The 23,695-nt window shown below is 33.4% G+C and overlaps 1 protein-coding gene across 5 annotated transcripts in view; it reads right to left on the bottom strand.

Moving 5' to 3' along the window:
* Window positions 1–395: 395 nt before the first annotated feature.
* Window positions 396–23,695, bottom strand: part of CNOT2 (CCR4-NOT transcription complex subunit 2) — a 128,218-nt gene continuing 104,918 nt past the window's right edge. For all 5 annotated transcript variants that reach the window (XM_066257655.1, XM_066257657.1, XM_066257654.1 and 2 more), the window contains 11 exons: window positions 22,937–23,119; window positions 20,442–20,521; window positions 17,784–17,909; window positions 15,915–16,039; window positions 14,896–15,016; window positions 14,645–14,801; window positions 12,183–12,244; window positions 12,043–12,092; window positions 9,722–9,822; window positions 7,074–7,218; window positions 396–1,540 (listed from right to left, as the gene is read on the bottom strand). In XM_066257655.1, coding sequence (XP_066113752.1) covers window positions 1,454–1,540; window positions 7,074–7,218; window positions 9,722–9,822; window positions 12,043–12,092; window positions 12,183–12,244; window positions 14,645–14,801; window positions 14,896–15,016; window positions 15,915–16,039; window positions 17,784–17,909; window positions 20,442–20,521; window positions 22,937–23,119 — 1,237 coding nt within the window. In that variant the 3' untranslated portion in view covers window positions 396–1,453. The remainder of the gene's footprint in view (window positions 1,541–7,073; window positions 7,219–9,721; window positions 9,823–12,042; window positions 12,093–12,182; window positions 12,245–14,644; window positions 14,802–14,895; window positions 15,017–15,914; window positions 16,040–17,783; window positions 17,910–20,441; window positions 20,522–22,936; window positions 23,120–23,695) is intronic.

Raw genomic sequence — 23,695 nt, 5'->3', positions numbered from 1 at the left:
TGTGAAATAGCCAGGCCAGCAAACTGAAGGTCAAGTCCGCCTGCCAACGCTTTTGGCTTACCTTAAACTGAGGAGTACTTCTTACAGATAAATGTCAAAAGTATTCTAATTGGGTCCCAAAAGTGATCAGGAAGTTTTATTTCCAATGCTGCCATACTCTACTCTAAGAAGTTTTCTCTGTTTGAACTTGGTTAAAACTAAGAACGCCTATATTTTAACCTACAAGTGAAATGGTATATGGTTCTATTAAAGTATTTGTTGAAAGCTGAAAAACTACATTATAAGATGTTTAGTCACACCATTGTTTGATATTTGTAAAACTTTAGGTTTTTCAGCTTCTGTTTTTCATGTTGAAGAAATAATTTCACAATTTCAAATCAAAGTCAACACTGCAGTGAGGAGAGCTTTTCTACTTTATTACAAAGAGAAGAAGCCTTTATGTGGTCAGAAAATACAAGATTGATCTTTTTTTTTCTCTTCCTATGAAACGCTGCTATTCAAACAGCCAGAGTGAATTGTCTCAGTTCACTTCTTTAAGTCCCATCACATTCACTTGGGTATGGATGTCCTTGGCTGCTGAAAATCTGGCCCTTTAGTGCACAGGGCGACAAAGTCCCCTGACCAGCAGTTCCAGAATGTCCCATTTTCATATATTGCATCCATGCACACCTCCTAAAAATGAGGTACAGCAGGGCAAACATTTTCCAAAATAGATGTCATATATATAATATATACACATTCGTACATACATACCTTTATTCATGTGATGTCCAAAAATTTAAAAAAAATGTACACATTTATTACAAAATCGTAACAAAGACTGGACAGTGTTTTGCTCATTCTGGAAAGATGAAGCTCAGTAATAACACAACCCTGGAAACCATCCAGAGATTGTGGCAATATCTTTCTTCTAAACAGTCAGATACTCTTGCATTAAGCTTGGCGAAACTGCCTTTCAAAAACAGAAGGGGAAGTAAAATGAAGGAAGCAGACCTTGCTCATCTTTCCAAATGAAATACGAGAAGGATCTTCACATAAAAATGCACAAACATTTGTTATTTTATTACCAATAGTGCTACAATGAACAATGCAAATTTTGTGGTCTAATTTTGTTGAGTCTTTTGTGGATTTTCTTTTTTACATTTTAAAACTAAATGGTAAACTTCTGTCAGTGTACTTGCTTGTCTTTATAGACCCAAGTCTGTCTGCTGGCAAAAAAGAAAATAAATGAAAAAATTCAGACCCTGCTCGAACTAGAGAAAAACAAATTACAAATTTAGTTGTTGGGCAGCACATAATTAGTAAGGCAGGACCTCAAATGGTGACCCTTTGTATAAGCCAATTGCCAAATCCTCAAGGAATTAAAACCAGGGTGCCTGAGCCACATCAGTTCTGCAGTTATGTTGAGTATTGTGCTGAGACAGCCATACCCCAAGAAAAGGGAAGTCTTTTTTTAGAAGGCTTGCTGAGCAGGGTTGTAGTTGAAGGTGGATGGCAGGTGAGGCCGTTCTTCTAATTTGTCATATTCCAAATGGAACTCCTATAAAACCAAATTTAAGAATTTAGATGACTTCCTCTCCCTTTGTTCTCAAAGTTTTCACTAAACATATTTTATTATATGAACAAAATACCTATATCCATGAGAATGATCACAGACACAGATATACCAACTTGTTTTTCCCTTAAAAGAATAGCTTGAATAAAAATGTGCTGTAGTTTCTAATAAATACAAAAACAGATTTTCTGTGTGCAAGTCAGAGACTTCTCATAAACCTCTATTTTATGATAAAAATTTTATGCTTTTGCTTGAAAATAAAACTTTGAAGGAGCAATTACTGTATCACTAATAAAAACACAAATTGTAGAATATTTCCAAGTAAAGCCTCCTTCAATGAAGTATAAAATATAAAAATTTATTTTCATGAAAAATGTTTAGAAATCATTTCCCAATTTGTCTTATATAAAAACATGCAAAGTTTTTCTAACCTCATTAAAACATCAGGAAAACAATGATTTTAAAACTCATACATCTCCAGACTTTCCATTCCACAAACCCAAAACCCTGAGAAGTAACTGCCACCCAACTACTGAGGCTGCTGCTGGCACATCTGAAAGCAAACTGCACAGTCCATTTCAATTAAACTTTCAAAATACTACTTTAACTTTATGTGTTTTAAAATTTAAGAATTTTGAAGACATTTTTCACACTTCCCCAAGATCAAAAAGAGTGCAATGCCATTTTATATATTAAAATTAAAAAACATAGCTTTGCAAATCCAAAGAGCAAGTGGTTTTAAAGTCACTAATTCTACAACCTGAATTCAGTGAGTACAAACTATTTCAGTTGATATCATTTTAAAAATTATGAGCCTTAATATGTATTATGCATTAAAGAAAGCCAACAAGTAATGTTAGTACTATGGATTACCATATTTTACCTTAGCTGCCTTGTTTTGAATTGATTCCATAATGAATGTTTCCATTATTAAACTAAGGGAAAATTTCACTATTAAATTAAAATGAAAACCGAGGTCATGATTAAGTTTTGAGGTACAGAACCAAATATTTAATATTTAAACATATTAATTACATTAACAGTTATACAAATAACAGTATCTTGAAAGCCTAATACAGGTCAAAATTAGAGATACAGCTGATTTTCATTCTAATCTTTATGATTATCTTCATTTTGCACCCTAAGAAAATGTGGCTCACAAGTAAGTTGCCCAAGTCATAACTACCAGGTCTAGGAATAGAATCCAGACCTATGTAACCCAAAAGTCCATAACTTTTGTAGCATAACACAATCTTTTTAATATTTTTAGCCTGAGATCTGAAACAAAATCACTTCATTAGACCAACTACCCTAGAAATAATGTTGAAAAAATTCAGTCCACTAACAAATGTTTATAAAGAAGGCACTCTGTGATAACTTTAATCTTAAAAGGTTCACCATATAGGGTTTGTAGAGTAATTAAAGCACAGTGGTTGTTTATCAGTAAAAAAGAACAAGCAAGTACCATAATTACCATCACAATCACCACAGCTCTCCCTAAGGCACTGAGTAAGCACCACTCTCTTCCTGCTTATCTAAAGCTGTAAGAGAATTTATTAACTGGCTTCAAGATAAATATCCAAATTAGTGAAGAAAGTATCTTCTTGTTTTCATTCCTTAGAAATTAAAATTAGCATTTTAGTTCTGAATTACATGTACTTATAAGGTAAAAAGTTCATCTGTGTGACATACATATCCCACTACTGAAGTTATAAAAATTAAAATTTTGTTTATTCTGTCCTTGTCATTGTACACTGGCACACTACATTCTATTACTAGAATTTAAACTAGAGTAACTTCGTCAATGCATATTTTTTTCCCTATATGTTAAAAAAAAAGATCAGTTTAAACCTAGGAAACACATTTAATAATTAAGTTCTCAAAAACCTACATATCAGATTTAGAAATTAAATAGGTCAAATTTTGTCTCCCATTTAAAAAATTTTTTTGGTTTATTTTCTATGTACTTTTATTCTTAAAATACAAAAAGCTTACAATACACTGGTATTTCTTTATTCTCTAACTTTGATTGTTGATTACATTTCCTTTACATGATTGTTACATGTTCACACACAACACATATGTACACTTCTGTATAATCTGTAGGGCAAGAAGGATGTTTCATTTTAAATACCACTACTTACTGCCTAGAAGAGTGCCAGGCCCCAAGCAGGTATGTAATTAATGACTGATGAATTAATAAACACAAGGTTTTTTCATTTTCTTATGGAACAGAATATTTAATTTTTGAAGTATTCAAAGACTAGGTATTAGAGGATCTATGTATATATTTGGTTTAATGGAAAAAAGATTTCAGATTATACTTTAATGATTTAAAAGGTTAGAGTTCTAGATATTTTAAAAGATTTTATTCATTTTAGTGAGGGTGAGAGAGAAAAAGAGAAAGTGAGAGAGAGAGATAGGTGGGGGTGGGGTGGGGGAGAAGCACCAATTCATAGTTGCTTCTCATATGTGCCTTGATAGGTGAAATCTGGGACTTTGAACTGGAGAACTTGGCATTCTAGTCCATACTTTATCCACCACACCACCACAGGTCAGGCAGGAAATTTTTTATAAAAAATTTTATTTATTGATCTTTCAGAGAGGAGGTGGCAGAAATGAAAACTACCAACTTATAGTTCTTCACTTTAGTTGTTCATTGATTGGTTGTTATATGTGCAAAAAACTGGGTAAGCCCAGGGTTTTGAACCAGCAACCTCAGCATTTCAGGTCAATGCTCTATCCCAGGGGTCCCCAAACTTTTTTCACAGGGGGCCAGTTCACTGTCCCTCAGACCACTGGAGAGCTGCCACATACAGTGCTCCTCTCACTGACCACCAATGAAAGAGGTGCCCCTTCCGGAAGTGCGGCAGGGGCCGGATAAATGGCCTCAGGGGGCCGCAGTTTAGGGACACCTGCTCTATCCACTGAGCTACCAGAGGCCAGGCCAGGAAATTCTTTAAATAAATAATGGGCAGCATCCTAAAACTCGATTAGGATTTTTAGGGGATAAGAAATATTACTTTTGACTTAAATTACCTAATCCTTTGTTTAATAATACAACTCTTAATTTCTCTAAAAATATTAAGTGATTTGCACAAGAGAAAGGAAGAACCTCATATACAAGATATTCTAAATGGAGACCTGATTCTGGTCAAATCAGGTTAATACTGTTCAAAACACTATGATAACATCAAGTTATTATTTATAATATTAATTCATACTGCCGGTTTCTTACAATGAATGAGTTGAAGATATTTAATTCATGTTCTTTACCTGTGAATAGTAAGCCATACCTACTTTACAGATGGGGACTTTAAAATTAACTTTGGACATGGCATTTTAATAGATTTTCTGTGGTATAATGAAACTTTGTTAACAAATGAAACTAAATTTCTAATTCAGTTTCTAGAAAAATACTGAAAACAGCTTTTAAAAAACACAAGTCTTTGTAAAAAGTTTACTCTGTGAATACAACTTAAGTTTTAAGTTTATGAACCTGTATTTAATACAACCAAAATAAATTACTATTCGATAGAAACCAATAATTCTTTTTGCCTTCATCTCTATGAAAAAAATTTGTTGAACAATTTCAGTGCAAGTGGCCAGCAAATTACTTCAAGTGATATTTCTTAGGGAATTATGTTAATGATATTTCCCAAAATTCATTTCCTACTTGACTGCTAAAAACTTTAAAGATTAAAGGTTAGGAAAAGCTCAACTATAAGGAAAGGTGAGATAAAATTGGGTAAAATTATTATTTGGTAAGCATGTGTACACACATACACACAATAATCTTTAAAATGACATTTACCTAAGGAACTGCTTTTGTGACAGAATAAAGGGGCCCTATTAAAGCTGTTTCTGAATATTTAACTTTATGAGGAGAACTTAGTTCTATGGAAAACTGATATTTTTCTCGAATTAATTTCTTCACATATACTGGACTAAAATTTATCTAAAATTATACTTCTGTCTACTTCAAACATCCACTCTTTTTTGCATACACTAAATTTGGACTAATCTGCAATGATACTGAGCAAAAAGCTTCAAGTGAATGACAAAACTTCATTTATTTCCTAACAGAACTTTTTGTCCTCCAAAGACACTTTCTCTCCTATAGAATCAACCACTGAGAGTTTCTCCAGTTTCACTGGAGTATGGCTCCAGACAATGACCAGCACCATCGTTGGCATCACTTCAGAACTTACCAGAAATGCAAATTCCCAGATCCCATCTCCAGACTTACTCAATCAGAAACAATGGAGGTATGGCCAAGCAATTTGTGTAAAGATCTCTAGGTAATTTTGATGTGAGCTAAAATTTGAAAACTACTGACCTAACCTAACAATCAATTATCATTTTTAACAGTGATGACAGAAACAAACTCCCACAACTACTACTCTCATATATCAAATACTTAATATTTGCCAAACACTATAGTTAGTGTAAATGTGTTTGTGTACTCACATTTAAATTTCATGACAACCTAGAGGCAAATATTTTGATTTAAAAAATCAAGAAGCTTGCACAAGGTGAAAGCATGAATAGCAGAAACAGAAGTTAAATTCAAATCCATGTCACAAAGACTATGGCTTTCTATTACACTACACTTCTTAAAGAACAGGTACCACACACAATGTCTTATGTACTATTTGTAATGAGTTTAATTATTTCTACTTAACTAAAAGATTAAGGCATGGATCTACCTTTTGAAATCAAGATATACATAATAATTAGAAATGTTAAAATAACTCAAATACAGTGTACAGTGGTATACAGACTTGATCTGAGAAGTAATGACATTTACTATTGAGCCACCCAAAAAATAATAATTAAAAAATATTTAATCTCCTGTACATGTCTTGTTTTGGCGTTTTGTTGTTGGGCTCATTATTTTCTATTTCTTTTTTCAAGTTTTATATGGAATCTTGTGATGTAAAACATTTTATTTTGTGACAAATATCTGGCATTTAAAATTGTTTTCTTATAATATTTACCCTTTTTATCAGTTTAGTAAACTGACTCAAACGAACCAACTAAAAAAAATATTACAATAAATTGTCAAGAAATATTTTTCTTCTGTTACAAAACTCAAGCATCTTTTCTTCAATGAGTGTGTTTTAAAAAGCCTTTATCTGTTTATATACTGGTTTTAGGACAATCTCATACTTGCTCAATTAAAAGTAATAATAATATAAGAATACATGACTGGGATTGCACAATGGTATCTTTATTTTACAACTGAGTAGAAACAAAAATATTTCAAACGTTATCAAGGCTTCTGAAAAATTACAAAAATTTCTTACCGAGTTCAATCATTTTTCTAACTGTGGGTGAAACGAACTGTTTCTACTTATCCTCCTTGAGTTAAATCAAGCCAAGGATGTAGAGCAAAAGACTTAGCAAATATCTGGCATATTACTGGAATGAGTGTATTTGTACACATCAACAGACAATAGAGGTTACTTGTTTTTAAAGTCCAGATTTACACATTTGCACATGGAAAAAAATATACCTTAGCTACTTTCCTCCAGTTAAGACAGTCAAAGAAGTAATATGTTCCCCTCTCATATGTATTGGTTTTCATTGTTGGCTCCATGCCTGGTGCCCTGGTAATCCATACTCGTTCTTCTTTGTGGTATCTCCAATCACGGTTAAATCTTCAATTTTTAACAGAAAAAGACAATTAATTTTTCCTGTGGCTCACATTTTATAAAACTTTTCTCATATAAAACTATACATAAAATACATAAATATGAATGCTTCTTTATCCCGACTTTTATGTTATTAAATATAATACTAGTAAAATAAATACAGAAAAATAATTTAATTTGTACAAAACCCACTCTTTAAAAATACAGACATCATTTCTTAAGTGAAGAAACTTTTTATGCAAACAAAACAAGATTATAAAAGCTCTATGAGATAAAATATTAGGCAGACCAAATAAAGATACACTGTGTTCCAGAAACTTCACTCCTTTCTTGTTCTTAATATTTAACAGAAATTGAGATATTAAAACAAACAAAAACTCCAACTATTTTAATTATTTTGTATGGAACTAAATTTAATGTTTATTTGAATTAAATGAATGTCTAAATTCATATAAAACCTCCATGTAAACAAATAACTTCCTACCAATACTATGAAATAATTTTACACATAAAATATGGGACAAAACTGACAGTGATGAATGGATAAATGAATGAATTTATGTACTTATAAATAACTGAAAAGGAACAGTTAGCAATTAGTCTTACAAAAAATGTGAAAAGAATATGGGCAAAAACAAATTTTCAACTGAGAAATAAGAAAACAATTTATTATCAACACAGTAAATTTTACATTTGGTATCTGACTCAAGGCCATTTATAGAAATGTTGTAAGGCATATTATAAAATAACTTTGTTTTTTAAAATTATTAAGTGAGAGACAAGGAGGCAGAGAGACAAACTTCTGCATGTGCTCCGACTGGGATCCACCCAGCAACCCCTTGTCTGAGGCTGCAGCTCTGCTGCTCTAAGGCCATTGCTCTGTTGCTCCGCAACCAAGCTATTTTAGTGCCAGAGGTGTGGCCATGGAGCCATCCTCAGCACCTGGAGCCAACTCACTTGAGCCAATCGAGCCATGTCTGCAGGCGGGAGGTGGGTTGGGGGGGGAGGGAGACAGAGAGAGAACAGAAGTGGGGGAGGGGTAGAGAAGCAGATGGTCACTTCTCCTGTGTGCCCTGACCAGAAATCAAACCCAGGACTTCCACACGCCAGCTGACACTCTACCACTGGGCAAACCGGCCAGGGCCATCAAATATTTAAAATCTGGGCCCTGGCCGGTTGGCTCAGTGGTAGAGCGTTGGCCTGGTGTGCAGGAGTCCCGGGTTCGATTCCCGGCCAGGAAGCGCCCATCTGCTTCTCCACCCCTCCCCCTCTCCTTCCTCTCTGTCTCTCTTCCCCTCCCACAGCCGAGGCTCCATTGGAGCAAAGTTGGCCTGGGCACTGAGGATGGCTCCATGGCCTCTGCCCCAGATGGGCAGAGCATCGCCCCCTGGTGGGCATGCCGGGTGGATCCCAGTCAGGCGCATGCGGGAGTCTGTCTGACTGCCTCCCCATTTCCAACTTCAGAATAATACAAAAAAACCCTTAAAATCTGTAAAATGTCCTCCCAATTATAACAAATTTTTAGTATTTCACTCTCTATAGATTAGAATGACTAATATGTTACCAACTGGAGATACAAATAATTACAACGTTTTATTCTTAGGACATCAGGTAAAAACAGAAATGCTCAGGAAAAAAACATATCCAATGAACCAACATCTTAAGAATAAATTTAGTTGGCTGGTAGGCTCATGATAATGAATACGGACTTTATTTAACAATACTTCAAAACATACAAGAAATATGTTCTGTGACTTGACCATTTAATATTTAGTAAATGTTTATTAAACGATGAAAACTCACTGTCATTAACCTATGTGGTTCCACAGGGAGTGAGAAGAGCCACAGGTATGAACCATACCTTATACTTCATATATTTATAAAAATTAGTCACCAAATTCCTGATTCAAAGCAACTCTGTGTTTGGGCTTCTTATAAACTTAGGGTTAAGTTTCAAATTCTTCTTTTTATGTATACAGTGATTATGAAGCCATGGCAGTCGAAGATTTCAATCTAAATTAACTTTTACTAAATATAAAAATAACTTAAATTTCTTTTTTTCTTTTAAGTGAGAGGAGAGGAGAGGCGACAGACTCCCATATGTGCCCCAACTGGGATCCACCAACAACCCCCATCTGGGGCCATTGCTCAAATCAACACAGCTATCCTCAGTTGCCTGGGGCTGACAGTCGAACCAATCAAGCCATTGACTACAAGAGGGGAAGAGAGAAGAAAGAGAGGGACTGGGAGGGGAGGAAAAGCAGATGGTTGCTTCTCATGTGTGCCCTGACCAGGGATCAAACTCAGGATGTCTGTATGCCAGGCCAATGCTCTGTCCATTGAGCCAGCTAGCCAGGACCAACTTAAATTTCTTAATAGAGAAATATTCCCACTTTAAAAACAAAAGACAAAAACTATAGCCATTATCACTCTTTTTCAAAAAAAGCAGCTTTCAGAATAAACAAGATCCACTATAAAACAAAAATGTTTAAAAATACTTTGAACATACAGCTCTACTGCAGCTAGAAGTTGTAATACATCTCCTCCATTCATGTAATAGAGATAGAAGAGAAGGTCTTCTCCATATCGGCCAAGTTTTATTGCAGCCAGCTGGAAAAGAGAAATAAATTATTCTGGAATATAAAACAAGCCTGAAAATCCTAATACATAATTGCTACCACTAAAGTAAAAATAGAAAGAAAATAGAAATACTTCTCTTTGTAGCAGATAACTGTTAGTACATGATCACACAGGTAGTTATAATCTAAAAGGAAGTTTCATCACTTAGGGTAGTTTTATTATTTAAATTACTAAAGTCATTTAACATTTATTTCTGGTACATCTATTTTATGTAATAGGAAAAAATCTAAATGAAAACTTCCAAGCAAAGTTCCAATGTTGGATGTTCTATATATTTGAGGGGTTTATTAATTACCTTATGTGGGACTAATAGTGAAACACAGCTCATAGATACAGGCTTTATATTCAAGATTTATATCGTTCCATCACTTATTAATGTAACATGTACAAGTTATTTAAAGTCTCTAAATTTCAATTAGAAACGCAGACAATGACATCTCTAAGGATTACTATGAATGAAAATGAAATTAAGCATTTGTGAACACACCTTGTAGTGTCTGATACATAAGACTTACAGGAACTGTTAACTGAATCCAGATCTGACAGCAATTTAAACCATAAAGAGATTGCTATTTATTTTCTTTAAATGAATGACTACAAGATGACCACTTTACAGGTCCCTCCAAAAAGCAGAAACATTATAATGACCTACCAAACTATAAAACATAAGTGCATTTAACAGTCTCAAATTCTCACATTAATATAAATCTTTATTAAATACTCACCAACATTAATCCTCTATCTAAATGTTTATTTAAACTGATATACACTCTGAATTTATTAATTTTTCTCTCCATTCATATTATCCCCATTAAGGTAGCAGTCTCAAATATGTCAAATCTTATTAAATTAGTATTCTTAAATTGGCATAAGAAATGGTTCTGGAACCCTTAGATATTTGGAGCTAAAGAGCTCTATAGTGGAGGTGGCTGCAAACATTCCAAAAATAAAAATAGCTAGCTCTCTTTCATACTTATCTCCCCCTTATTCAGGTATTAAGACATACTGAGAAATAGATCTCTTTACTTGCCTGTCCACAACATCAACATTGATTTGACTACACAACACACGGTACAGATGTAGAACATGGACATTTACACTAGATATTCATACACATATGAAGAACACAAATATATAATTTTAATAAACTATATCCTTTCACAGGTCAAAATCTAGATACCATTTCTAACAGAAATGAAATCTTAGTTCTTTTCTCTAAATTAAGTGTTTACCACTTTCCTTTTTCAATAGAAAAACAAAAAATTAAAGCTGCACTCTGGTAATTACTTTGTAGCTACAATTTTAGGTAATTCAAAAATAGAAAAAAAATTCAGAAAGAAAGCCAAGTCATAAACAGTTTTTAAATACATAATATATAGTTCTATTAAAAACCTGTCTCTATAATATTTATAAAGAAAAACCTTTCTTAAAGATAAAGCAATAAGCCCTGGCCGGTTGGCTCAGCGGTAGAGTGTCGGCCTAGCGTGTGGAGGACCCGGGTTCGATTCCCGGCCAGGGCACACAGGAGAAGCGCCCATTTGCTTCTCCACCCCTTCGCCGCGCTTTCCTCTCTGTCTCTCTGTTCCCCTCCCGCAGCCAAGGCTCCATTGGAGCAAAGATGGCCCGGGCGCTGGGGATGGCTCTGTGGCCTCTGCCTCAGGCGCTAGAGTGGCTCTGGTCGCAACATGGCGACGCCCAGGATGGGCAGAGCATCGCCCCCTGGTGGGCAGAGCATCGCCCCTGGTGGGCGTGCCGGGTGGATCCTGGTCGGGCGCATGCGGGAGTCTGTCTGACTGTCTCTCCCTGTTTCCAGCTTCAGAAAAATGAAAAAAAAAAAAAAAAAAAAAAAAAAAAAAAAAAAAAAGATAAAGCAATAAAATTACAACATCAGAGGGAATTTATTAAATTTGTAGTTAATTTATTCTTATCAGCTATGGTTATACCCTGTTACTAGTAGGTACAAGAAATATTTTACCAGTCCTAACATAGTTTAAAAATATTTTAAAAATACAACCAAGAACCTCATCAAATATTAAGATTACAAAAAAAGAGAGAAATAATTATTATATATAACTGAATGGACATAAAAATGCATACTAGAGACCCCCACTAATTATTTCAAAATATTGTGCTGTCTATACCTAAAAAATAAATAAATTCATTCTCAGTAGAATAATAAACTACACTCACCTTATCCCTAATGTGAATGTTCGTTAAGTACTCAGATGGGACATGGAAGTCTAGATAAAAAAAAAAAAAAATACCTTATTAACTAATTCTCAGTTACAAATATATTTTTAAAAGGTCTGAACACAAATGAAGTCTCCTACCTATGTCTTGAGGTCGACAAGGTGAAGATGCCCAGGGTGATGCAAATTTGGGGTAGAGATTTCTGAATAAAGGGGAGGGAAAAAAACACTGAAGTCCAGCGTAGAAAAGATTCTAATTTTAGTTCAGGAAATCAGCAAAAACAGTAACTTCAAAACAAAAACAGTAACTTTTTACTTATTTGCTTTCTTGGGTTTACTATGACACATACAGCAGGAAAGTGCAACAAGGTTTTCTATATGAACAACTGTAAAGCTACTTTTGCCCACCTCTGTATCTATAGATATCTATAAATACATGATGTGTGTGTGTGTGTGTGTGCTTGGAATTCATTAATACCATTGTCACCAAATAAAATTACTTTCCCATTTATATGGCCAGGAAAAAACCAATAATTAATAAAAGCAAAAGTTCAAATTAGCGCTTCTTATATGCCTGGCAGTGTTTACAGGTGCTTGGGATACACCAACAAACAAAGCAAAGACCACTGACAGAAAGTGAAACCTACTTTCTGGTTCAGAATGGTGGACTGGAGGGAGGTAGACAAAAACAATTTGCATAAATAATAGTCCACGTTAGTGGAGGGGGAATGGAGGGGAGATTAGTTGCATAATTAAATAGGGCAGTTAGTCTTATTTAAAAGGTCAGATTTGAAAAATATCTAAAGAATGTAAGGGAATTAACCACATAATTTATCTGGCAAAAACTATTCTATATTCTAGTCCAAGGAAACTGCTAGAACCACTCGGGCAGCAATATGACATGTATGAAGCACAGCACGATGGCCAATGAAGCTGGGACAGAGCAAAAGGGTGACACAGCTGGAGAGACACAAATTGGGCTTGGAGATATTTAGTAGGCCTGTAAAAATCCTTTTTCTTTTTTTATCATAATCATAATGAAACTATAAACCCTTACTGAGCAATGAACAGAGGACTGACTTATTCAAAAAGAACTGTCCTGATTGCTATATGAAGAAGAGATTGTGAGGGGGCACCCGGAGAAATCAGATGCCTAGTGACTAATGGTGTAATTCTGGCAAGAGAAAATAAGGATTCAAACCAGGATGGTAGCAGTTAAAAGTAGTGAGAAAAAATGCAGCAATGAGTCCATTAAATAAAATGTTGCTGATAGGTCAAAAGGTTAAGTTCCTAGAAGTGACCAGTGAATTTTATAACATGTTGGTTACCTGGTAACAAGAGCAGTTTCAGTGTAATGGGGACAAAAGTCTTAACTGAAATGGTTTTAACAGAGAATAGAAGACAAATGGGATTTAGAGATAGCACTTTTGAAGAATTTTGCTTCAAAGGAGATTATTAAAATGGGGGGCATTAGTCAGATCAATAAAAAGCATTTAACATGAAAGAAGTCATAGCATATTTGTATGCTGATAGAAATAATCCAACAAAGTACAAAAAATTGTAAAAAATGGATCAATTACAGCAACAGGGTGGAAGATAAAATAAGCGGATGCAGATGGTAGTAAGTGGTACGCTGTGGTGAAAAGACTGTGCTGACATTCTCTCCTGACTGCTTCCAGCTTTCTTAACATAGCAGAAATAAAACAAGGCCATCATCTGAGTTAATCCCTGTCTCCTATCCTTAATGAACAGGGAACAAATCACTAGGGGTTTGAATAGGCATGTGTAAAACAGTTGCACAGGAGAGAAAAGAATAAAAGAACTAGGCATGCCAGTTATTATTATGGTTGGCAGAAGTAAAGTCCTACTTTTGAGGTTCCTGGCTATATATCTAAAGTAAAACCTGTTAGTGAAGTTGTGTTTTTCCCTCGCCAGGCTCAGTAACACAGGTCAAAAACAGGCAGACTATAACCAGGGTTGTAGTTTTTACCATGCAAGTATGACAGAGCAGGAGAGGGGCAAAGTAGTCAAGGGTATATGTAGCTGAGCAGTATGACTGACCACAGACTTTAACTGGGTAAAAAGGAAGTAAGTTCACTGTAGGAAAAGGAGACAGGAATGATTAGGAACAATGAAAAAGTAAAAGAATGGACTAAAGGTCCCGACAGAGTCAAAACAATTACAGAATCCAATACTAGAGGGAGAAAGGTAGAAAATAGGAAGCGGCACAGGAGTACAGACTTAAAATTTCAGAAAAACTAAAGTTACTAATAACATCAGGGTTAAAAGAATGACTAAAGAAGTGAGTAGGTGAGGTATGCTAGAGGGTAAAATTTTTGGAGGAGAAAAATTCAAGGAGCTGAGATTTCAGGATTTGGAAGCATCATACATGTGTTGAAACTGACAAATTGTAAGAGGAATAATACTGTAAAGTGACAATGATACAGTACCTAATAAAAGAGGCAATGACCCAAGAGTGAGCAGAGAACAGCAACAATCAGTGGCATCAGAAGATATAATTTGATGACATGAAATTAAAAACTGAAAATTTACAGGGAGGTCTTATGTACAAATGTGGAAGGAAAAAAACCCAACAAACTCACTCAGGAGAGTTCAGATTGAGGCCTAATGTTGTTAAGTCACTTCCTAATGCAAGATGTACCATTCCTGGGTCTGTCTCTGCTGCCCTGATAAATGTTAACAGGCCAATCATTCCAAATTGGTCCGTCACCATCCCTTGAGGAATGTTAGTAACCCGACCTGGAGAAGAAGAACATAATCATTTTTTATCTTTGATGAAAAAGTCAAGAAAATAAATTCTATAGTATCAGTGACATATTTTATGAAGTCCCACCATCAGGTAACACCTGGATCCCTTTTTTCTGCTGGTTATTATTTTGTGTTGTTGAACTTTTATCTCCAGGGAATTTGGGTCCATCTGTACTTGAAGTTGTCTTGCCAGATGTATTCAAATTCTAACATGAAAAAAATTAAATGTAACATTAAAATTTGTTAAATGTATACATTTCAAATTCACATATTAGTACATTTCTATTCATTATTAAATTTAAATTAGTAGTAAATTATTACCTGTTTAAATCTTTTTGCTTTTACAACTGTCCTATAGTATATAAATAATTTTTGTATTGTATACATTTGAACATTTAAAGGACTGTATAAAAAATATTCTTATTTATCTCAGATAAAATATATTGTCTATTTTAGACTTTATGCTTTGGGATACAATTGAAGCTACAACTCTTCAATACTTTCATTTAGAATAAAAACTAAATACCTAACCTATTACCATAAAACCTCCAAGATAAGTTAGAATATATGCACTTTTAGAATTTTGTATTTAATTCTTACCCAATATTCTTCATCAATTATTTTAATACTATACAAACTCCCATCACACAAAAAAAGCTATTTTCAGTGAAATGTGGAAGAAATAAACATATTCATTAAGGCAGAAAGAGGAAGCTGAGTTGGCTGAATCAACACAGGAATAAAAATGTGTATAAAGATTCTTCAAGGAGAAAACTTACTCAAGAAAAACACAGCTCCTTAGAAGGCTATAATATCAAACTTCATGGGATCCAGCTGACAGGGACTACAATAAAAGTCTAAATTAACTCTGAGAAGTTCAACAGAAATTTGCAAACCTATATGAAATAGGAAAAAAATAGGCTATCTTCTAAGTTATAAAGGTTTTCCACATTCTTCAGAAGTTAGATTATTACAGAAATTCAAGAAAACAATTTTGTAATAGTATTTAGTAAGTCCTTAACACAGTATATAAAACTGTTAATATAAGAGAAATCTGAAGGGAAATAACTACATCACTAACATATATAATTCTCAGTTACTTACAGATTTACTGTCATCATTACTTGATGTTGGATCTTTATAGCTGGAACCAGGTAATGCTGGAAAATCTTCATTGTGTATTGAGAAATCCTGGGATTGCTCATTTGCTGGTTTTGTTACCATTCCAACTATGTAATGAAAATAATCCAAAGAATTGCAATTGATATTTATAATATTTTGCTAAAAATTATAAAAAGTTAACTTCCCTCATGATAATATACCCAAAGGATCTTATTTTGCTCTGAAAGCATACTTCAAAAAAATTAGTATTCAGGATAACAATGAAGAACAAAATTTTTATATATTAATAATAATTCCATACACAAAATAATACAAGGGAAATAAGTGGTAATTCTATCATTCTAACCTAATGTCATATACAGATGATTAAAACACAATTTGATACTGGTAATAATTATTAACATTTTTGGTTTAAAAGCTTGCTTTATTTAAATATTTGACTAGCTATTATTTCTATATTGTCAAGTGAATCAGTTATTTGTCAAATATAAATAAAATAAAATTTAAAAGAACATGTCATATTCTACTTGAAAGTGACTTACAGAGTGAGCAAATTGCAATCAATTATTAAACAATTCCATATTATTTCAGATTTTCTTGGACTCCATGTAATAGATGTAAAACATGCAAGAACTGGGGAGTAATCCTCCCACTATACTTGGCATTAGTCAGGCCCTTATTGGAGAACAATATCCAGTTTGGGGCTCCACATTCAAGAACGATATGGAGAAACTAGAGATGGTCCAAGGAGGGCAACGGGAATGATTAAAGGGATGAAAAAATGGACCTATGAGGAAAGGTTAAGAACATTAGAGTCTGAACTGAGAATCAAGTGCTAGGTACTCAACTTCCAGAGCAGATCACTTTTTGTCATTTTTGGAAGAGTGATTTGGAAACTTTAGAATATGAACAATAAAATTTTTTCTTCTTCATATAGTTATTTGTATTCATATTCTGAAAGGCATAGAAATCCTTCCAGATTGAAAATGAGAAAAAACAGTTTTTAGAGTAATGAACTGATCCCTCTAAGTTCAGTTTTCTGATACTAGTCTCTATCAGGTTCTCCCAAAAGAAAACAACTATGTGCAAAGAATAAAAAGAATATAGCTATGTTGCACTTACATAATTTCCATGTCTAAATTGTTACTGCACCTGTGTGTATTCAAGTCCCCCTCTTCTTTTCATTTAGCATGTATTAGCCAAATTTCTTATTAGAGTGAAATATTTTAATGGTGACCAAGAGTCCAGATAAACTATACATGACCCAGGAGTAGCAGTTCTCAACAGGAGGCAATTTTTTCTCCCACACACTTGTCAGTTATGGAGACATCTGTGGTTGTCACAATGGGGGGAGGGAGACAGGTAGGGGTAATACAGGCATCCAGTAGGCAGAGGCCAGGAATGTTGCTAAATATTCCATAATGTACAGGGCAGCCCCTCATTTACAGGAAATTATTTGACCCAAATGTCAATAGTGTGGAGGTTAAGAAACTCATTTAGAAAAAATCTTTACTGTATGATCAGTCATTATTAATCACTACGGATATATTATTTTAAAAAATGTGTGATGACTTAATAAAAGGCAGATCACAAAATAATCATGAAGGTTTATCAAGGCAGAACTTCCAGAAGAATAACTTCTGAATACTAATGAGGACTTTCTTTTGGGGTTTCTGTACAAACAAGTTTTCCCATTGAACTTTGCTATGATGATATTCTGGGAGAAAAAAAAATCACTTTGGGTATATCAACTCTGACAAAATACACTACTCTGATTAAAGAGCATGTATATGTGGGTATGAGTGTGCAATGGAAAAGTTTCCATTCGTTACCATCAAAAAGTTTAATTACCATAAGGAGCTCTTCCAGCCAAGGGGTTTATTAATGGAGTTGGGTTACCACTTCCTTCCCTTCTGTTTCGGTCTGCTAATGCTGGAAAATCTGAAAGGTCCAATCCTGTCACATTCTCACTTCCATCTAAATAACAAGAAGGAACACAAGCTATTGATTCAACCAACATTTTAAAGAGGTTATTAAAGATCAACCATAATATACTTTGAAAACAACAGTGCCTTCTTTGTAAATAATGCACAGCACTATAGTAGGTATATGTAGGTGCACAATAAACACTTGTGGATTGATACTACATAAAGAATTCCATGAACAATACAGCAAAGAAAGAATATAACTAGCACAATAAAAATTCCAAATCTTAAAAGAGATTTAAGGTAGAAAATAAGGAGTATGGTGGTACAATTATTTCTCCTGTGAAAGATGGTACTCTAAAGTTATAACATGTTAGTTAGCAAGAGAGAGACTGCTGTGAAATAACTGCTCTTTTCATTATATCCAAAAGCAGAGGTTGTATCTGAAGCTTCAGTTATTCACAGGTGTGAAAATGACAGTGCCTCCTCCAAATGGCCAGAGTCATAACTGAGACACAGGCAGGGAAACAAAGCCCTTTGAATTCTGCCTGTGGTTTACTGGCCCCATACACAAATGTGCATGCATGTGTGTGCATGTGTGTTCTGCAGGTGGGGGTACAAGCAAGGAAGTGTAAATAGGGTCTAAGTAGAGTCCCATGTTTATTGAATGCCTAGGAAGCATGGGAATATGATATAAAGCCAAAAGTTTATATTACCTATTACACAGTAGGCGCTCAATAAATATATAGTAATTAAATTTTATTTTTGCTCATTTTAAATTTAACTACTCAGCTTGCTTGCTTTTAAAAATTACAATTTAACCTAATATTTATACTTTGCCTATTTTATTCATCCCCTTGATTTCTTAACCTTTATTATCCATAATTTTTACAATATTGTATTCCTAATTTTTAATGAATTTAATTCCCTACTTTAGTTTTAGCCTACAATATAGCCTTTCTTTAACCTTTCTTTCATCTAGTGTTTTATGACCATTTTCACTTTATTTTGTCTTTTTTTCAGTTTAATTTTTCTCCAAGTTTCATAATTAGAAGATTCTCAGAAAAAAAAAAACTATGATCTCAAGATTACTTTGTTGATTACTTTGTTGAAAAAACAATATACACTCTATTAACATTTCAACTTAGGTAGCAATTCAAAATTATGAAGAGTAAAAGGTAAAATCATTCATACCCATTATTTTTAAAGAAATTGCAGTTTATGAGTTTTAAATTTTAGTAAGATGCTATATAGATAATAGAAATTAACAATTTATACAGTCTCAATCTATACAGCAATCTCTCTTAAATTATGTATTTCATTACAGATTGGCTACAAACTTCATATCTATATTAACTTTTAAAATACATCTTCAGGTCCTCTAAATGAAACTGAAATTGCCATGTTATTTGAGAATAATTTTTACTTAAATAGACAATTAATAAACCCCTAAATTTATAGTTTTAGAGAAAGACTTAGAAACAATTTTTCTATTGAGAAATATGCTTAGTTAAAACTGAATTTTAAAAATAATTTTAAAATTTATAGAATTATATAAAACCATAATTCAGAATAAAGATGACACTGCTAGACAGTTACTTTATAGTCCATTAAAAAAATTTGCCTTAAACAATAAAATGCAGCTGACTTCAGAGATATTAAACATCTTGAACACAAAAACTATAGCTTTCAAATGCTAAAACTTGGAATTTTAAGTCTGATTTGATCAACCCATGCTGCTAAATAGATAACTTTAAAAATTAAAAGCCCATAGACACAAATGACATGTCATTGCTAAATCTCTCCTGCTTCCACATATGCTCAAGTCACTGATCATTCTTCCACCTCCACTTCTTTTACATACATTTCTCTCTCAACAATCATTTTCATTTTGGCTCCTCTGACCATGACAACATTCTTTATTTCCTTTCTCAAGAGGCAGTGGTGGAAGGAATTGAACCTGACGCAGAATAGCAATAAAATCTTCTATTTGGTCTGAAGCAGTTGATAAAAGAAATAAATCAACAGGAATTATTTCCTGTCAAAATCAGAACTAGTTTTCCATGTAATTACATTTTGAATTTTAAATAAAACTGGATAAAAAATTCATAAGGGTTAAATGCCAAAGTCAGTATTAAAATTATTAAAAGAATATTGTAAGTGCTCCATATAACTTTAAAGGTTTCTTTAATCCGGGTCTCTCTAGCCAGAATACCACGCAACCTAGTTTTGAGTGTGGTGACAGGGCTGAGAATAGGAAAAGCTCTTGAAATAAAAAAGATTCTGAGGCATAACCAAAGTCTAAGTTAACATTTAGGATCCTCTAGGCATTGAGGAAATAATACTGATGTTATAACACTATACTATTACCTTGCCAAGTGAAAAAGTGTATTTAAATATAGGTGCCTGTAAACTGTTCACTAAGTTAAGTCTTACTCCTGTCAAATCCTTACACTAAATTAAATTCTATCAATTTAAAACACACAAAAAACCCTGTAATGGTTTAAGACCCGTATGCTGAATTGCTTCATATTTCAAAGATCTACCATATTTTTATAGAGAACTAGCTCCAGAATAAGCTTACCTGTTCCATTAAAAATGTTACTTGATAAGGAGTTATTCATTCCAAATGCCTGATTCCTGTTCATTCCAAATCCAGACATACTGGGTACATAGAAAATAATTTTAGATATATAGTAAGAACACTAACTTTCAGATGAAGACAAATAAAAGTGTATACTGTTGATCTCCTCATATAAACAACATGTTTTAAAACAAATACTGATTTTGTTTTTCTGAGTTTTTCAATTTTATTTTAAAATTTCCCTAAGTCTTTCTATGAACAACAAAGAACCAAATGTCTTAAACAGATGAATTAAAAAACAAAACAGAAAGAATTTATATATGTCTTAAGGAAAACAGAGATTAAGGGTACCATTTAGTCTTCTTAGTCAATTTACTGGATATACTGGCAGAATTAATCTCAACACTATGCAGTTTAGTGTAAGACCACTGTTCCTGAATACCCGTTTTTCTTCCACTACTGGTAAAGTGTGCTATTGTTATTGTCCATAAGAGATCTTTATTCATACAGTCTGTTTTCCCCAGCTAGAATATAAGCTCCTCCTGAACAGAGTCCATGTCATATTCAACTTTGCATTCTTCCCTTAGTGTTAAGGAGGATATAATAGGCATTCAATAAATGTTTAGTTGACCTGAATTAAACAATGCTTTCCTTTAACTGAATTAAGTGTTCTAAAACACATCATCCTTGGCTCTGGACTGGTAGCTTAGTTGGTCAAGAGTGCCATCCCAACATACCAAGGTTAAAGATTCAATCCCCACTCAGGGCACATACAAGGATCAACCAATGAATGCATAAATAAGTGGAACAACAAATCAATGTTTCTCTCTCTCTCTCTCTCCCCCCTTCATCTCTTTCTAAAATATTAATTAATAAAATACGTCATTCTTATCTAAACACAGTTTATCATTCAGTTACTTAAAAATAAATTTCTATAATGCCCTCAATTCTAAATTAATGTACAATCAATATTGGTAAATAGTTACAAATGCCTCCTTTTTTTGCATAAGCCTAAACATGGAAAAACAAAAAATAAGACTGAATTTAAAGCAAGGCTAAAAGTAAGAATTTCAAAAAAGAATTCCTGCCAATTCTACAATGAAAGTATGAATTCTTAGTATTAGATAGTCTGGAAAAAGACAGTGTATCAGTGTTCTGAGTAGGGTTAAACCATGTGAAAGTAACACGGGTTTTCCCACCAATAAGATCAACTGTGACCAAACAATGTTTTCATAAAACATGCAACTGTGCAGCAATACTTTAGAGAAGAGATAAAAGCCAATAGAAATTTTTGTTTAATAACATGTTAGAATTGCTGATATTATAAGTACCCTCAAACATCAAATAAGTACTGAGATAAAAACATTCTAAAATAAATACAATTTATTAATAGTAATAAGCAAGGTTTTAGAGACCCAAGTTTCATATACAATTTATAAACAAAGTATTTTAAAAAAATAATTAAAATGTGAAAAAATATGAAATGTTAGAATTTTAAATATACATTCAATGAAGTATACTACAAGAATGTGAAAAGATGTGATAAAGTATTATATGATTAGGAAGCTGCCAAAGAGAGAATTTTGATAACCCTTAACAAGAACTTTTTAAAAAATTTAAAAAGCAGTAAAATTATAAAGGAAATGCTCTTAAATCTAAGTAAAAGAATTGAAGCTCATGAAATAAAGATTAAACAAAAAATGTGCTAATAATCTATTTTAATTCAGATTTTACAAGTACTAAATAAAAGAAAGTGAAATAACTGGGTATGATGATAGCAACTACGTCAAGGTCCTCCTTTTTCCTTAGTTCCCCATTTTTAAAAGTGATAAACTTAAATGCTATTTCTGCAAGAAAGAAAGCCTTAAAACTCATATAAATTATCTAAACAACTAAAAAATACTAACATAATAGATAAGTAGTCTTCACATTATTGTTATTTGTATAATAGTATATGCAATGATTAGTGCAAAAAGGCAGGAAAAGGTACAAAAGCTCATCTTTTTGTTTAAAATCCCAGGACATGATAATTTTCAAATACTGTATTGTAGGCTTAAAAGGCCTTTGATCATTAAGTATCCAAAGTAAGCACAAAACTGAATTTCGGTTGAAAATGTACTTAACCGATAGTCAAACATGTCCTATTCATAAGTCTGGAATTCTTAACACACAGGTGACCAGCCTCATTTAATATAAAAAAACCATAGCAACAAAAATTTGCCTAGTGGCAACCTAAGAACAATCCTTTTCTAATAGCAACAACAAAAAGCTTTAATGTGCTTTTATAAGTCAAAGTAATTTTCAAAAGCAAGTGTCTTTAGTTTGGAGAGTTTAAAGTTGTGATATGCAACAGAAAGAGAATCTCTGATCATAAATATATGATGAAACACAATTATGAGACAGAAGCCACGACTCAAGAACAGAATGTTGAATATGAAAAGGCAAGTTTGAAAATACCCCAAAAGACAATTATACAGTATCAATAAACATCTTACCTGTTCACAGTAAAAGGCTGTCGAGAAGGCTGCTGCTTTGGCATACATATTATGCTTGGCGAGCTTCTGTTGGGGCTACCTAACCCTGAACTGCTCATGCTATTTGTCCTGCTAGGAATTCCAATGCCCTGACCAACCTGGGAGTGGTTCATCATATTCCTAGGATTCATAGGCAAAATACCCCTGAAAAAGAAGTCCATTATACTAAATAAGCTCTCTATAATTACTCATTAAAATTCTCTGTAAATAATCAATTGGCCTAATCCTGGAACTTCATTTATACTTTCAAATTGCACTGCTAATTTTTATTAATTTGATTATTTTGTCCAGTCATTCTAGCTCTTAAAAATAAAAGCCAAAGTAAACCAATCAACAAGAGAGGACAAATTATAGTGGAACTAAATATATGGTGCTATCCGAGATCAGAGAACTACTACTGTGACTACGACATAAAATAATACAAACGTATTTTGTACATATATTAGAATAATTTCATTCTTCCTTCTTTATACTAAGATGCATCATCTATGTAATCTGTTTTATTCTATTCTCATTACAGCCATGGGTGTGTGGTGATGGAGTAATAATCAGAATTATCTGAGGAGTGATTTTAAATTGCACATCCTCCTTTAAGGAATAGAGCTGGCTTTTGAAAAAGCCACTCAGGTGATGATTAACCCTTAATGCCCACCAACTGACAACTAGTATGCTAATGCAGTATACAAACATCTTACACTAGACTTATCAATTTGCAATGAA

The sequence above is a fragment of the Saccopteryx bilineata genome, chromosome 2 (assembly GCF_036850765.1).
Source record: "Saccopteryx bilineata isolate mSacBil1 chromosome 2, mSacBil1_pri_phased_curated, whole genome shotgun sequence".
Lineage (NCBI taxonomy): Eukaryota > Metazoa > Chordata > Mammalia > Chiroptera > Emballonuridae > Saccopteryx > Saccopteryx bilineata.
This window is presented reverse-complemented; position numbering and strand designations above follow the sequence as displayed.